The sequence below is a fragment of the Erythrolamprus reginae genome, chromosome 9 (assembly GCF_031021105.1).
Source record: "Erythrolamprus reginae isolate rEryReg1 chromosome 9, rEryReg1.hap1, whole genome shotgun sequence".
In the NCBI taxonomy this organism is placed as follows: domain Eukaryota; kingdom Metazoa; phylum Chordata; class Lepidosauria; order Squamata; family Dipsadidae; genus Erythrolamprus; species Erythrolamprus reginae.
The window spans coordinates 24,809,896-24,826,900 of record NC_091958.1 but is presented as its reverse complement, the minus strand read 5'-3'; the positions used below and the strand labels follow the sequence as shown (position 1 = coordinate 24,826,900).

General features: G+C 43.5%; 1 protein-coding gene across 4 annotated transcripts in view; it reads right to left on the bottom strand.

Annotated features, from left to right (window-relative positions):
* CBFB (core-binding factor subunit beta) overlaps positions 1-17,005 on the bottom strand; it is a 50,998-nt gene that overhangs the window by 8,238 nt on the left and 25,755 nt on the right. The window contains exons 4-5 of one of the 4 annotated variants that reach the window (XM_070760509.1): positions 7,558-7,674; positions 4,063-4,155 (exon numbers count right to left, since the gene is read on the bottom strand). In XM_070760509.1, the coding sequence (XP_070616610.1) occupies positions 4,063-4,155; positions 7,558-7,674 (210 nt within the window). Of the gene's footprint in view, positions 1-4,031; positions 4,159-7,557; positions 7,675-17,005 lie in introns of all 4 variants that reach the window. The other 3 variants (XM_070760510.1, XM_070760512.1, XM_070760511.1) reach the window with 3 other exon arrangements.

Here is a 17,005-nt window from a genome sequence, read left to right as displayed (position 1 = left end):
TTTTCCTCTAAAAAATGTTATTGAGTTTTCCATAAGACATTTAGCTGTCCAATGAAGCTGTTTTAATTGCTGAGCTGAAATTAGAAAAGGCTTCTCCCTCCCAAATTAAGTTTGAATTGGTTAAATATTCTCTTTCTGTATTTTATAGCTTATTCTCTACTTTACTATGCTAAAAAGATGCATTTGATGTGCATAGAAACTTTGTTTATGGGAATATTAATGTAGTCCTCCATTTAAGCAAGTGTCAATATTCATTCCTAGCCTTCAAAATTGTCAGAAGCTAATCTAAAATAAGGACAGTGGTGGGTTGCTCTTGGTTTGAACCGGTAGCGGGAATTTTCCCCTGCTCGCCAAAACGTGAGCGATGCCAGTTGGCCACACCCCCAAACTGGCTCTCTCAGCAGCGCCATAGGCACCGCCATCTTGGGGTTTTTTGCTTCTGTGCATGCACAGAAGCTGGGCACACAGCGCAGAGTAAGCGGACTGGCGGCGAGGTAAGTTAGAACCCACCCCTGAATAAGGACCCTGCGGATGTTTTAGGAAAGAAGACTTCTTAAGTTTTTGCACATGCAGGAGACTAAAGCAAATAAAAATTTTTTATAAGAGAGAAATTGTATAAATAAAGAATACAATCTGTGATCATTTTCATATGCTGCTAAGAGCTGGAGGAAGACTTCCGAAGAGCTGGCGCCTCTTTTGAGGAGTGGCAGACCAAGGAGCGCAGGGATTTCCCTTTTTATTGAGCTCAAATGTGGTATCTATTAAAGTAATTTAAGCTACGTGTGGTTTTTTTCAAATAAAAGAAACTTTTGTGAAGACTTTGCAGCAATCCTCTATGTACATTTGTAACAATGAGACTTAAAAAAAAAATCTTTGAGCATTCTGATTGTACGTGCTCAGTAACCTCGCAATCTGAAAAATAGATGACTTTTGTAAAACAGCCCTATTTTCTGCATGATCCGTGAGAACAGGGCTAAAATTCAAGGCAGCAGTTTGAAATGCATAAACTGAGGAATATGAAAACGATGAAATTGCTAATCAGTCTTGCTTCCTAAATGACGGGTTTTAATCCTGGAGCAAACAAATGGCATTTAGTGCAGGGCTTCCACTTGTGGTGTACAGATGGTCTTTGACAGTGGTTCCCCCTCTTTAAATAAGCATCCCCAAGAGAAAGACAAGCAAATCCTTCACCAAAAGTCTGTAGAGATTCTCAGCCATTCAGGTCACGGTTGTCCCAAATGTGCTTTTTCAGAAGGCAACTGAACGTTCTTGTTTTTCTCTGAAGATGTTTCACTTTTCATCCAAGAAATTATTCAGCTCTGACAGGATACTCTCTACAGACTCTTAGCTATAAAATTTGGGCAAGTGGTGAGATCCAATTTTTTTAAAACTACCGGTTCTGTGTGCATTGGCTTGGTGGGTGTGGCAGGAGGCCACTGCAAAATCCCCATTCCCTCCCAACTCCAGGGGAAGGATACTGCAAAATCCCTATTCCCACCCTCTCTGAGGACAGCCAGAGGTGGCATTTGCCGGTTCTCTGCACTACTCAAACTTTCCACTACTGGTTCTCAGGTTTTGCTGACAGATGAGGGTGACGATGCATATCGGTAAAAAACGGGTGAACTGAACTACATACCACGTTTCCCCGAAAATAAGACCCTTTCTTATATTTTTGTGAACCCTTTATTGCCATGCACTCAAAAGCCTGATTGGGCTTATTATCAGGGGATGCCTTATTTGGGGGAAAGCAGGGTACTTGAAGGGATTTTTTAAACAGTTTAGCAAAAATTTTGGGGATGATGGAATTGTACACAGATCTTCCATACGTTCTGCAAAGATTTTCACCACTGCCCTGAATCATTAATTATTATTCTACTGCGTGTCTCCATCCTGGTCCCATTTTTCATTGCAGCAAGAAAGGAATAATGGTGTTTTATGGTCTCTGAAACCAAACCCTATATATAAACTTCAAGATTTAAGCCTTTTTGTTCTCAGTGGGGGAGAACAATCAGTTCTCTTCTATTTTTTGGGGGGGAGGGTAGATTTGTTTGGAGAACAAATCTACTTTTTGGAGGATGGTTACATTTTTTCCCCTTTATATTTGCAACAACAAAATATCCTGATGTTTATGACATTAACTATGAAAAAATTGCTGGGGTTCAAGAATCTAAACACCCGAGTTGATTTTAAGAAAGGAACTTGGTTTGAAAACTGGGTATTTTAGAGCAATGATTCTCAACCTTAGAAATTCTATTGATATGTGGATGTCAACTTTTGGAATTCCTCAGCCAACATTCTGGCAGGGGATTTCTGGGAATTGTAGTCCACTTATCTTAAAGTTACCACGGTTGAGAAAAGCTGCTTGAAAGTACAAATATGCACAAATTGTCTTTTGCCAAATGAGCTGGTTTCGGATAGTTTCATGCTCAAACTGAAACATGTACATTTCAGATTTTCCGATGTGTACGTGCAATAAAACGGGACTACTTGTGAGGAGGAGAAAAGGAAAAATAATTGAGGACAGGGGAAGGCAGGCCAGCAGTGAGGGTAGGGGGGAAAGTAGTAGTTCTGAGAAAATGGGCTGAGTGTGCTGATGGAAGGAATCGTGCTGGAAGCATGAAGTGAGACGACTGCACATAAAATGCTCCCCCATCTGGAGACCCAGAAGAAGCAAAGCACTGGGGCTTAGTTTTGTCCTAAATCTAGGGCAGGGCTATCAGACTCAATTTCATTGAGGGCTGCATCAGGGTTGTATTTGACCTTGGGGGCTGTAGTTTGTTTGGCCAGCTCAATGTCACTCATGTCAGGGGTGCATCTGGCGGCGAGTGCTCTGCCAGCGAAAACAAGCTCCCAAGCTCCAATTTCAGCTGCGACGGCTTCCTGCAACCCTCTGCCAGTGAAAACGGTGGCCGGGAGGGCTACACGTGGTCCTCGGGAGCTCTGTTTTTGGCTGCGACGGCCTCCAGAGGCACTGCAGGCCAGTCATTGGTTATTTCTAGGACAGTCTGGTCAGGGGTGAATTCTACTTACCTTCCCCACCAGTTTGCATCGCAACGGAAGTGTGCATGTCACTTCCTGAAAATGACCCTCTGAGCATGCATAGTACTATTTAAAAAAAGGTTCTGCACATATGCAGAAGCAAACAACAAGATGGCACCACCAAGAGAACTGGCTTGGGGGCATGGCAGGCCTGGATCGCTGCTGGTTCTAGTGACCCAGGCCGCCAAGTTAGTAACAGTTCTATAGAACTGGTCCGAACCGGGAGGAACTGACCTCTGAGCTCCATGGGCCAGATCTAAGCACTCCATGGGCCGGATCTGGCCCCTGGGCCTTGAGTTGACACCTCTGATCTAGAGCACAACAGTTTCATTCTGGGGATGATACAAACTTTTCCCCATTTTATACATACCCCTATCTTACATTTTTCTCTTACATACTGTGCTTACTACAAATATTAACCCACATCCCAGCTGCCTTTTTAACTTGCTTGTGCCAGCAGAAAAATCAAAGAACTGTAAATATACTGTATGTAGTTCTTGACTTAGACTTTGTTTAGTGACTGTTCAAAGCTACAGTGGGGCAAAAGTCACTTAAGAATTGTTTTAGAAATGTTGGGTTCAACTGTGGTTATAAGTTGAGGACTACCAGTGCATTATCATACTCAGTATTTGCTCAAAGTGTCACCTAATCTAGTTTGGTCATTAAATAATAGACATATAAAATTCAACAGAAATTCCACAGGATGCTGCTTCTTGTGAGCCACAGAATATTATAGGACACTAACTTAAGCAGACAATAGGAATTAACCATGCCACAAATAATTCAAAATAGATGAATTCAAACAATTAACTAATCTAGCTACTATGAGACCAGCATTGTCATGTTAAACATTTTTGCTTTAACAGAAGGATTAACATTTTTTATAAATATATGTTCTAATCTTCACTTAAACAATAGTTCTCAAAATTACAACATTGAAATATCAAACATTGTAAAAAAAGAAAAATCTAGATGTTTGGTAAAGTACTAACCAGTAACTGACAGCAGCTGTGAGACTCTCACCTCCATTTCCTCCCGATGTGACCTATCTCGGTCTTCAAATTCTCGAGTTCTTCTCCGAGCTTCTTCGAAAGCCTGCTGCGCTAATGCATCTTCCTGCTACCAACCAGAAATCAGAGTCAGAAAAAAAAAGTAATCTTACTTGCATTGGAATGAAAAGTTTGCCTGACTGACAAAGCCAGAGGGCTGAATTCTACCTTTTGAGAGCGAACTGAATGATGCATCATGAAGCAGAGCATTACAAAGGATGAGGGTGGATAAAAATGGATGATTTAAAAAATATATAGAAAAAATGGATTTTAAATTTTTTTAAATCAAATTTATTTTAATAAAATGCTTTTGGAGTAAAAATCTATCTAAAGATACTTTTCTATTTAAGATACATAGATAATTTAGTTTATTCAGCATGAAATGGAGCTAAGTTATGTAGCACGAGGCTGTATATTCTGCAACATTGGGACTGTCCATGAGTCAACAGCGGGTCAGAGGAGGAGCCGCTGTGGGACAGAGATGACAGCTGCTCGTTAAAAATTATAATTTAAATCAAGTTCATTTAAATCAAGCCTTTTTATTACTGATTTAGATCAACTTGATTTAAATCAAATCCAGCCTGCAACAGATACTGTTAATACAGCCCTAAGGCTACACACACACACACACTTTCAGACTCAAGTGTTGCCTTGATAAACAAATGAGGCATTTTAAAATAGTGCATTCACCCCATCTTTAATCATCCCCATTTCTTCTCAAGTTCAAAATGGGTGTTTGTAAAATGGTCTGGGCGTAACTCAGTTTAATTCTGAGTCAGACCAGAAGTGTGTTCTTCCAAGCTTTCGGACTTGCACTGGAGACCATCCTCAGAACTTCTCAGCACAGAACAGCCCGATGCACACAGGTTGGAGATTGAGATGTTCCCTGAGAATGGGCCCCAGCCCGAATCTCAAAGCTTTGGAAGAACCAACCTCTGGTCCTGGTGACTGACTCACATTGGTTCCTGCAACATTATATATTCATGTATTTCCCTCCATTCATGGCAGCTTAATTACTCTATTCTTACAGTGGCCAGTGTGGATTCCCACAAGGTGCCTGTCTCTGTCATGCAGGCAATGAAGAATAGGAAATGATTTACAATCTGCGTGTGGGGGGGAATCTCTGTTGATTTGCATCTTAGCAAAATTAAGAAATATACTTGCTCTAAGTATTGATATGGCATTTTTAAAAGGCTTTATCTTGGCATCATCTCTTTATGACCCTTGTGTATTGCACCAGGTAATACAGTAATAAACCTGGCTGTTATCTGAAGAAAAAATGTAGTGCAGCTGTGTAAAATTCTTGATATTATTCAATTGCCAGAAGCTTTATTGAATATCAGCGTGTATAATTTCAGTCTGACATTTTCAAACCATGAGAATCTTCCGCCATAGGTTTTATAATCTGGAAAGCTTTTTGCTGCATAAGTCTAGTATAGTTTTTTTAAAAAAAATAATTTCTTAATTAACTATTCTGTGCCGAGGAACTACATATCCAACCATACACGGCAACATGTAATTCTGATGCAATATTTCTAAAAATCTATAGTATTTACCTTCTCTGTTTAGTACATTTTGCCCTGCTAATAATCAAAGGCTACATGTATAATTGTTAATATAAACATATAACATTTGCTCATATCCCATTCGCAATCAGATTTTACAGCTGTTTGCAGCTGATATTTGCTTTGGCTCCAGAGAATCCAACTTTTTTTTTTAATATGCTCTGAGTGCATTAAAATTTAAATCTAAAAATCAAATGACTATACCCAAACCCCCCCCCCCCACTTTAAATTGCCTTTTATGCCTAAGGCATTTTTGGAGCCCTTAAGCTATTTTGAGAAATGATGTAAAAGAGCATCAGCGGGGCTTTGCCTAATTTAATACCAACTTCTATTAATCAATAAACATCAGTGAAGGCCTCAGCTAGCTGCACTGAAATGCAACACCCACTGGATACTGGATTCTGCTTTCATGTACCATGTTTCCCCGAAAAGAATCCCTCCCCCCTGAATATACCATTTCCTCTGGTTAAGGTTAGGGACACAGTTGGAAATCAGGCAAGACAGTAAGAGGAGCCCCATCTTGCTCCACACGCCCCAAAATAATACCTCCCCAAAAATAAGGTGAAGTGCTTATTTTGGAGTTCAAAAAACATATAACACGGGGTCTTATTTTGGGGGAAACACATTAGCTGATCGGGCCCTTTGGGTCAATTTTTATCTGGGTACAAAACAACGCAATCTCTTTTCAATGTGCCAAGTGGAACATTAACACCAATTGCCATTTGGGAATCTTGTTCCTGGCCATTGTCTCAACAGCTGCCTTTTTGTGATGTAAAAAGGGATGGAGAGAGGACCAATGTTAGTACAAAAGCTACAAAGCTTTCTGTAGCCATGCAAACCCCAGTACAGTGGTACCTCAAGATACGAACCCCTCGTCTTACGAACAACTCGTGATACGAACCCGGGGTTCAGAAAAATTTTGCCTCCTCTTACGAACTTTTTTTGAGTTACGAACCGGCGTTTGGAGACTGCTGGGAAGCCGCGCAGCTGTTTTAAAAGGTAACAGCCGGGCGGCAGGGCTTCCCAGAAGCCTCCCGAACGCCGGTTCGTAACTCGAACAAAGTTCATAAGAAGAGGCAAAATTTTGCTGAACCCCGGGTTCGGTTCGGGAGGTTGCTGGGAAGCCCCCCAGGCCGGCTGCGACCTTTTAAAACACCCGCGCGGCTTCCCAGCAGTCGCCGAAAGCCGTTTTTTTGCGGGGGTTTTTTTGGTTGCACGGATTAATTGACTTTACATTGTTTCCTATGGGAAACAATGTTTCGTCTTACGAACCTTTCGTCTTACGAACCTCCTCCTTGCACCAATTAAGTTCGTATCATGAGGTATTACTGTATTCAGTTTTACAAATAAGAATTTTTAGTCTTTTTTTTTTACAAAGCATTATCTATTTAACTTCCAGTAAAGCGTATACTGTTACAGTCAAGCGATATTTACCAGCCCAAACCCAAATATCATCCGAAGAGATATGAATAAACTTCTACTTTCCTTTTCTTGTAAATATATGAATGACATATGAGCCAGAAAATTATGGACATTTAAATTATGAGCAATGAATACTAAAGGGAGGAGGAAAAAAGAGCAACTACCACTTAAAGTCAAAAGAAAAAAGAATCAGGCAGATCCAAAGATGCTGAACCTATTTTTTTTATTGCGACTCTGCTGATGTTTTCAATGTATTATATCAAGGGACTACCAACTTGGCATTTTTAAAAAACCTGTGGACTTCAACTCCCATAATTCCCCAGCCAGTTGGAGCTGAAGTCCACAAGTCTTAAGGTGGCCAAGTTGGGAGACCCCCTAATTATAGGGTTCCTTCAACCTCAATTTATAAATGAATTATAAAAATGCATGAAGTTTTGAAATGACAGAATATTACACGAGAAGCCTGTGGCTATCTCCTTTACCTGTGCTCGCTCCTCATCAAATTCTAGGCAGCCCATGCCGTCCAGTCTCTGGAGATCTATCCAGCCTTTCCAAATAACACAAACCCCATTCAGGATCATGGGTGCTTTTAAGTATACCTGGAAAGTGAGAAAGCAAATGTTTATAGTGAGGATGATGTCTAGGAAAATGAATCTAGGCAGACAATTTACAGGATAAACTGCTATCTCTTTTTGTAGGTTTAATTTTAATGTCACCTCCAATGACCTTACAACATCATTAAAAAAAAAATAATAGGAAAGATTCCAACTTTTAATGCAAAAAGTCATTCTGGCGAATCCTAGAAAAATGGACAAAATATAATATAAACCCAAACACACAGAGACACTTTCCCTACATGAAGGATTTCCAATCTTGACAATTTTAAGACTTGTGGACTTCAGCTCTCAGACTTTCTCAGCCAGCAATGGAGAATATTGTGAGTTGAAATCCACAAGTCTTAAAAGTGGCCAAATTTGGAGAACCCTGCTCTACACAATCCACAAACGTGGTTTTGCCCATCACACATTATCTAAGAAATTAAGGATGTGCAAAGCAGTATGGTTTTTAAAACAAAACACAGTCCAGACTCGAAGGCAGTATTGTTCTCAGATCATAGGAAATTACTTTAGGATAACAAGAAACAAATCACCAGCATTTTGAGCTTTGTTTTAAAGTTGGAACAAGGAGCTTTTGATAGCTCTTCTGAGCTATATCTCATTTTGTACAGACCACTACAGCAGTCAGAATGATAACACGAACAAAACTTCAGCTAGTGAAGAGCTGTGGTGGCACAGTGGTCAGAGTACAGCACTGCAGGCTACTTCTGCTGGCTTCCTGCAGTTTGGCAGTTCAAATCTCACCAGGATCAAGGTTGACTCAGCCTTCCATCCTTCCGAGGTGGGTAAAATGAGGACCCAGATTGTTGGGGGCAAATGGCTGACTCTGTAAACCACTTAGAGCGGGCTGTAAAACACTGTGAAGTGCTATATAAGTCTAAGTGCTATTGCTATTGCTACTATATTCATTAGGATTCTATCAGGATAATAGCAGGATACAGCCAAACAAACAAATTTTGAAATAAAAATTCAAGCTACAAGTTTACTTTCAATATCTACAATATGGTAACAGACAAAAACAGATAGTTAAATAAAAAGAATTTCATTTTGTGATCTGTATTTCACCCCAAATCTTATGTTCAATGTAAAAAACAAAAATCTGTATTATTTTGCCTAATACATTTAATAAATGAACAAAAAAACAAACCATTAAATAAGAATGGACTGGTCAGATTTTATAACAGGAACAGCTTTTACTTTAAGTTGTTACAAAGTGTTTAGATTATAAAATTGTGTTGAAAAAGTGTATCCTTTTAAAAGTGCTGGTACAATAAACATTGTTCCTGGAAACATTTTTGTAAAAAATGTGTTAAGAGATCTTCACCAGCTAGAGGAGGAAAACCATGCTAGAACGGAATTAACTTATTCCAGGATTTATTTGAGAAAAAAATTCTGGGTCATTGAATACAGGCGGTCCTTGTTTAATGATCATCAACCACTTCAATAGTGCTGTATGACTGGAAGTTGCGACTGGAAATCCTCAAAGTTCTGGTTGTCACAGTGTCCTGCGGTCATGGGATCTGTGAAGATTCTTGCCAGCTTCCCACAAGCAAAATCAATGGGGAAGCCAGTAGGAAATCACAATCATGTTTAAAGACAGTAATCAGGGATTCCTAGAATTGCTGTCACTGAATAGTATGGTCATGTGATGTTGCATTTTAAAATCCCATTGCTTAGAGGCATAAATTCTGGTCCTATTTAGGTTGCCTGTAACATCTATCAGAATCATGATAGATTTTATGGTCTTTAGTTTAGGGAATTTAAAAGTAGAGTTCTTTTTTAAATAATTCATCGGGTGAACTGCAGAAAAAACAATTGCTGCCAACCTGCCTTCTATTGAGGACTTGTATACTGCACGAGTCAAAAAGAGGGCTGTGAAAATATTTGCTGACCCCTCGCATCCTGGACACAAACTGTTTCAACTCCTACCCTCAAAATGTCGCTACAGAGCCCTGCACACCAAGACAACTAGATACAAGAAGAGTTTTCCCCCGAATGCCATCATTCCTATCACCCATTTCCTCCCACTTAGGACTGTATGACTGTAACTTGTTGCTTGTATCCTAAGATTATTATTAGTATTGATTGTTTCTTCATTGCTTATTTGACCCCTATGACAATCATTAAGTGTTGTATCTCATGATTCTTGACAAATCTATATTTTCCTTTATGTACACTGAGAGCATATGCACCAAAGATAAATTCCTTGTGTGTCCAATCACACTTGGCCAATAAAGAATTCTATTCTATTCTATTCAGACATACGTCCTCAGGGCTTGGAGATGCAAGATTCCTTTTTACAAGCTGTATTTCATTTGGCTGATCCAGAATGAAAATAACCAGTATTATCTCTCTCCCACCTCCAACTCATTTTATAGTTGCCAGCATTTAGGAAGAAACAGAGGCAAATAACTATAGAAGCTAGACATCTGCTCAATTTTACTTAACCCCGTATAAAACTTTTGTTTTTCCAAAACTAGTCTAGGTGGCTCTCATTCATTCATTCATTCATCTCTCTCTCTCCCTCTCCCTCTTTGTGCCTCTCTCTCCCTCCCTCCTTTCTCTCTTCTCTCTCTCTCTCTTTATTATTAGAATTGAAAGGGGACCTTGCAGGTCATCGTCCAACCCCCTGCTCAAGCAGGAAATCCTACGGCACCCCTGTGCCTCCCTTTCTGCTTTCTTTTTCCTTTCTTCTCTCTCTCTCTCTCCCCCCCCTCTCTTTCTGAATTTTTTTTAGACCACCCACTGCAAAAAACATTCAAGAGTATCTTGTCTAGAGCCTGTGTGTGTCACATCAGATCCATCCTTGTGATAGCAAGGGCACTACCGATAACTAGAATTTTTATCACGGAAAAAACATGATGAAAATCTGGAGGTGGCAAACAGGTTATCTTAGGTACTAGGATGCAAGCCTCGAAACTCTGGCGCTCTATCAAAGAAACACATCAAAATCAGGTTGTGACGTGACATCTACAAATCTAAGAACAGTTTGTTTCTGAAACCCTCCTTTAACCCATTAATGACTTTTGAAACAGCGCAAGAATTATTGCACCAGTTTGAAATGAGAGCAGTATGGTATTGAACTGATTACAGCTTATTTATTGTGGGTGGAAATAAAACCCCTGTTTCCTATTAAATTGTTTCCCAACAGTTGTGAACAACTGTTTGCAGAAGGAGCTATGCTTGGCCTTTTTTTTTCCTTTTAAGATGAACCTACCAGTAGGCGCTTCCGTCTTCAATAAGGAGATTTCAGAACAGATAGTCCTCAACTTACGATCACAGCTGAGCCCCAAATTTCTGTTGCGAAGTAAAACATTTGTTGACGTAAACTTTGCCCCATTTTACAACCTTTTTTGCCACAGTTGTTAAGTGAATGACTGCAGTTCTTACGTTAGTAATACAGTTGTTAAATAAATCTGGCTTCTCTGTTGATTTTGCTTGTCAGTAGGTTGCAAAACACTGCAATGGTCATAAATGTGACTCAGCTGCCAAGCGTCCAAATTTTGATCATGTGACCATGGGGATGCTGCATGTAAAAAAAAGTCATAGGTAACTTTTTCACTGCTGTTGTAACCTTGAATGGTCACTAAATGAACTGTTTAAGTCTAGGACAGGGGTGTCAAACCATGGGCCACATCTGGACTGCAAGGTGCTTAGATCGGGTCTGCAGGCCAGACCTGGTAACAGCAAATGACCATCCCACACTGCCTCGGTCAGAGAAACTGGAGCCTGGCAGGGCTGGATTGATACTACCACCGCTACCGTTGCACTGCACATGCAGCTTCAGTTCCATTGCATGCCTGTGCACACTATGCACGTGCATCCCCAGCATGTTTTTGCTTCTGCGCATGTGAGGAAGGAAAATAGGCGTTGATTGCTTACCTGAACGCCTCTTCTCGTACGGTGAGCGGGTACAGCAGTCACATGGGTTGCTCATGTCCAATCCGGTGGAACTGAGCCTAGTGTTAAAAAAGCTTGCCGGATCCGCCCCTTCCCCAGAATTCGCGAATCCATAGACTAGGCTCAGCTGTGAAGCTCTGTAGTGTTCAACTCTCATTGTTAGAGGAAGAAAGATATAGAAAGGTAAAGAAGACACATACAAGGGCGGGAAGTGACTGCTGTACCCGCTCACCGTACGAGAAGAGGCGTTCAGGTAAGCAATCAACGCCTATTCTCCGTACTGAAGGAGCGGGTCCAGCAGTCACATGGGACATACCCAATAGATGGTCCCTAGGGTGGGGTTAGATTGCTATCGTGTGAGATAACGGATTGGAGTACCCTTCTGCCGAAGGCAGCGTCCGCTGAAGCGTAAGAATCAATCTTGTAGTGCCTGATGAAGGAATTTGGCGAGGCCCAAGTGGCTGCTTTGCAGACCTCCTCCAACGGGGCTTGAGTCGCCCAAGCGGCCGAGGTGGCTGCGCTCCTGGTGGAATGCGCTGTGATGTTCCTTGGAACTGAGAGGGAGGCCGACTCATAGGCCTTAGATATAGTCCCTCTGATCCAACGGCCTATTACTGTTGAAGACACTTTGGCCCCCATGACTCTGGGGTGATAGGCTATAAAAAGTGCTTCTGACCTCCGAAAGGGTCCTGTGCGTTGGATATAGATTCTCAGCGCTCTGATGAGATCCAGGGTGTGCCATCTAATTGCCAAGGGATGGTCTCGTTGGAGGCAGAAGGAAGGTAGGACAATATCCTGAGATCTGTGGAACATGGAACTGACCTTGGGTAAGAAGGTGGGGTCCAGTCGCAAGACTACCTTGTCCTGATGGAATTGACAAAGGTCCTGCCTGATTGAGAGGGCAGCCAGCTCCGAAATGCGTCGGGCAGAGGTAATAGCCACCAGAAATGCTACCTTAAAAGATAGGTACCTGAGGGACGCCGAATTTAGGGGTTCGTATGGTGCCTGCGTGAGGGAATGGAGAACCCGTGGCAAATCCCAGGATGGATACCTGTGGACCTTGGAAGGTCTGAGGTTGGCTATGCCCTTGAGGAATTCCTGAACTTCAGGGAAGGATCGGAGAGGCTGTCTGCGGGGACCCCCTAGGACAGATGAAATGGCTGCTAGATGACGCCGGAGGGTGCTGGTGGAAAGTCCTTTATGGAAGCCTTGCATAAGGAAGGAAATAATTCTGTGTATGGGGATGCACAGAGGGGAGAGACCTTCCTGTAGACACCACTGGTGAAACTTGGACCACGTGTGGTCGTAGATTCGATTGGTCGAACCCCTTCTGGCCTTTAAAATGACCTCCACTGAATCGGGGTCATGACCACGCAGTTCTAAGTCTCTCCTGATAACAGCCAGGCGGTGAGGTGGAACCACTCCGGGTCTGGATGGAAAGAGGCCCCCTGCCGCAGCATATCCCCCGAAACGGGGAGTCGCCAAGGGTCCTGGACGGACAGCTGTTGGAGATCCGCGAACCAGGGCCGGCGGGGCCAATGAGGGGCGATTAAGATTATTCGGGCCCTCTCGGTGAGGACCTTGTGAATCACGTCCGGGAGAATTGGAATTGGAGGAAATGCGTAGAGTAGGCCTGGAGGCCATGGACTCCGGAGGGCATTGATTGCTTCCGCTCCCGGGGATGGAAATCTGGAAAAGAAGCGAGGGAGTTGGGCGTTCGCATTGGTCGCGAAGAGATCCAGGATTGGTAGGCCGAATCTGAGGCTGATTTGATGGAACAGGTCTTGATGGAGGTTCCACTCTCCTGGGTCTATCGTTGCTCGAGATAGCCAATCCGCCTGGACGTTGAGGCTCCCCGAGATGTGATCGGCTAGGAGCGACCGAAGATGTTTTTCCGCCCAAAGGCCTAACTTGAGGGCCTCCCTCATGAGAGCCTTGGATCTCGTGCCCCCCTGTCTGCAGATATGGCTTTTTGTGGCAATGTTGTCGGTGAGAATGAGAACGTGCCGGTTGGGAATGCGAGGAGAGAAATGCTTCAGAGCCAGGGAAACGGCTCTTAACTCTAGCCAATTGATTGGCCTGGAAGCTTCCTCCGGGGACCACGTGCCCTGGGCTATCATCCCCTGGGCGTGGGCGCCCCATCCCGACAGACTGGCATCTGTGGTGATGACAAATTGATCCGGGCACCTGAACGGGGATCCTTTGTCCATGGCCGGAGACTTCCACCACTTGAAGGATCTGCGAACACTTGGTGGGATGACAATGCGCCGATTTGAGTTGCTGTGCCCCGATCTCTGAAAGGGTAATAGGAGCCACTGGAGTTCCCTAGCATGAAGGCGAGCCCAGGGAATGATGCCTATGCATGACACCATCTTCCCCAAAAGGGAAGACAGAGTTACTATGGATACTGAAGAATTAGATAAAATGTTAGAAATTAACTCCCCTATACTAAGTTTTCTCTCGGGAGAGAGAAAAACCTGGGAGGATTCTGAATTGATAATGGAACCCAGGTGAGAAATGGATGTGGAAGGTTGGAGGTGACTTTTTTCAAAGTTGATGGAAAATCCATGGTCCTGAAGGACTGACATGGTGACAGAAAGGTCTGTTTTCACTTTCTCTAGGGAGTTCCCATGAATCAAAATATCATCAAGATAACATAAAATGTGGATGGGAGACGCCCGGATATAGGCCGCCAGGGACCCCAAGAGCTTTGTAAAGACCCGAGGGGCCGAGGAAAGGCCAAATGGCATCGCCCTATACTGGAAATGCCTGCCTTGAAAGGAAAAACGTAAAAATTTTCTGTGGCATTTGGCTATAGGAATGTGAAGGTAGGCCTCAGTGAGGTCTAAGGAAACCATGAAATCTCCCGTGTGAATGGCGGCCAAAATAGAAGATAAGGAGTGCATCTTAAACTTCCTATATTTGATGAATAGGTTTAGTTTCTTTAAATCCAAAATAGCTCTCCAACCTCCGGAGGACTTTGGAACCATAAATAGGATGGAGTAAAAACCTAGGCCCTTCTGACCGGAAGGAACCGGTTGAATGGCTCTGATGGACAATAGATGAGAAATGGCCTCCTCCATACGGTTACAATCTGAGGAGGACCTGGGAGAAGGGCAGGAAATAAAACGTTTAGGGGGAGGAGAAATAAATTCTAAAAGAAGGCCTGTTTGAACAGTGTCAATGACCCAGGGGTCCTTGGAGGTGAGACGCCAATTGGAGGCGAAATGAGCTAGGCGACCCCCTATGGGAATAGAGGAAAGATTACCATCTAGGTTTTTTTGAGGCCCTGTTAGAGGAAGCTCCCCTTTGGAAGCGAAAACCTCTACCCCTGGAGTTCCTACCTTGGGAACGAAAGCGGGGGGAATACTGACCTGGAGATCTCTGATAGGAAGCCGCTTGATCTTGCTGGCGCCCCGGGCGACGAAAGGACTGCGTTTTGGTAGCCTTTTTTGTGGTTGGACCCAAAACTTTCTTCTTGTCCGTGGTTTCCGTGAGGAGTGGATCCAGAAGATCACCGAAAAGAAGGTCGCGCTTTAAGGGTCCCTGGGATAACTGCCACTTCTGGCGTACTCCCGCTTGCCAAGGGCGAATCCATAGGAGTCTCCTTGCCGTTGTAGAAGCTGCAATAGACTTAGCAGAAAATCTAGTAGATTGCAAGGTGGCATCAGCCACGTACTGGGCAGCTGCAAAGACCTTGTTGAAGTCTTGTTGACCTCTCAAGTCATCTGGAGGAATATGCTGTTGAAGTTGGCGAAGCCACAGCAGCGTGGCTCTGGAGAAAAAGGAGGCTGCTGCAGAACTTTTAATGGCCCAGGAATCTGCGGTGAATCCTCTTTTGAGCATTTGTTCAATACGCTTGTCCTCTGGGCGGAGGACTTCCTCCGCCTCTCCTGGCACAGCCGCTGCCGAGTGAAGGATCTTGACAGGTTCATCCGGTTTGGGAAAGGATAGAAGCTCTTCATAGGAAGAGGAAAGTTTGTACAACTTTCTATCTTTGGTGGAGGGATTAAGGCCAGAGGCTGGGAAATCCCACTGTTTGAGTAAGGCATCTTTAAACAATTTAGGCATAGGAATTACCTCGTTATCCTCCTGTTCCTCCGTGAAGTAAGGTAAATTCTCCTCCGGGGGATCAGTGGAAGTGGAGGCTTGTTTCTCCTGGGCCGCTAATCCCGTAGAAATCCTAGCTTTGAGGAGGAGAGATTTGAATAATTGAGAAGGGAAAATGGTAATTGGAGAAGGAACCTTTATTTGGGATTCCTCATCATCTGATAGGCCTTGAAAAGGGTCCTCATCATCCTCCATATCCTCATATTCGTCCTGAGAGGAATCTGAATCATCCTGAATAGGAGCTCTAACCGCTGGGGAAGAACCCAAGGGGCGGGAGGGACGAGAAGGAGGAGGAGGTAAGGGAAGCTCATTGATGGAAGAGAGTTTGGCATCAATGGCCTTAGACAACACAGCAAAAATAGATTGGAACTCAGGAGGTAAACTAGAAATATCAGCAGGAATGGCAGAAGAATCCCTAAAGGCCTGGGAGGATCCTGGCTGGGGGGAATCTTCAATAATATCTGGTTCCTCTGGACCTATGCCCCATAGGTTAGGTTGGGGTCTGTCTAGGTTAGGCTCATCCAGAGATAACACAGGGACCCCAGAAGGAGGTAGACTAGAAGCCTCTGGGGGGTCTTGACTACTGAGTACTTGGGCCTGCACTTTTAGACGTTTTGCTGATTTGTCATGGATTCTTTGTAGGGCTAAAACAATTCTTACTACTTTTGAAGAAAAAGATCGAAGGGAAGGTGTTAGAATGTTGAACGAGCTATCACAATACAACCGCAGGATATGCGAACTGAGCGAATTCTGGGGAAGGGGCGGATCCGGCAAGCTTTTTTAACACTAGGCTCAGTTCCACCGGATTGGACATGAGCAACCCATGTGACTGCTGGACCCGCTCCTTCAGTACGGAGAAATGCGCTAAAATCTCACAAGGGGACGCGCGTGCACATGAGGTTTTGGCAAATTTTGCATGCACAGAAGCAAAAAATAAAAAAGATGGCAGTGCCCACAGGGCTGCCACCGGAGTGGTCATGCACAAATTGCACAGTCTGGTGGCCGCTACCGTTATGCAGTCTGCTACTGCACTGGTAGCAACCCACTACTGGAGCATGGGCAGGCACATATGGACACCCTGAGCTCCATTTCGCTGGCAAAGGGCTGCAGGAGGCCACTGCGACAGAACACAGATCCTCAACGGCTGACAGCAAACTGGCCACATCCATCCTGGCTATGCTCACACACACACACACACACATGCAGGTCAAACACAACCCTGATGCAGCCCTCAATGAAATCAAGTTTGACTCCCCTGGTCTAGTTTTGTATTTCAAAAATGCCTCTCTCCAAACAGAGGTTT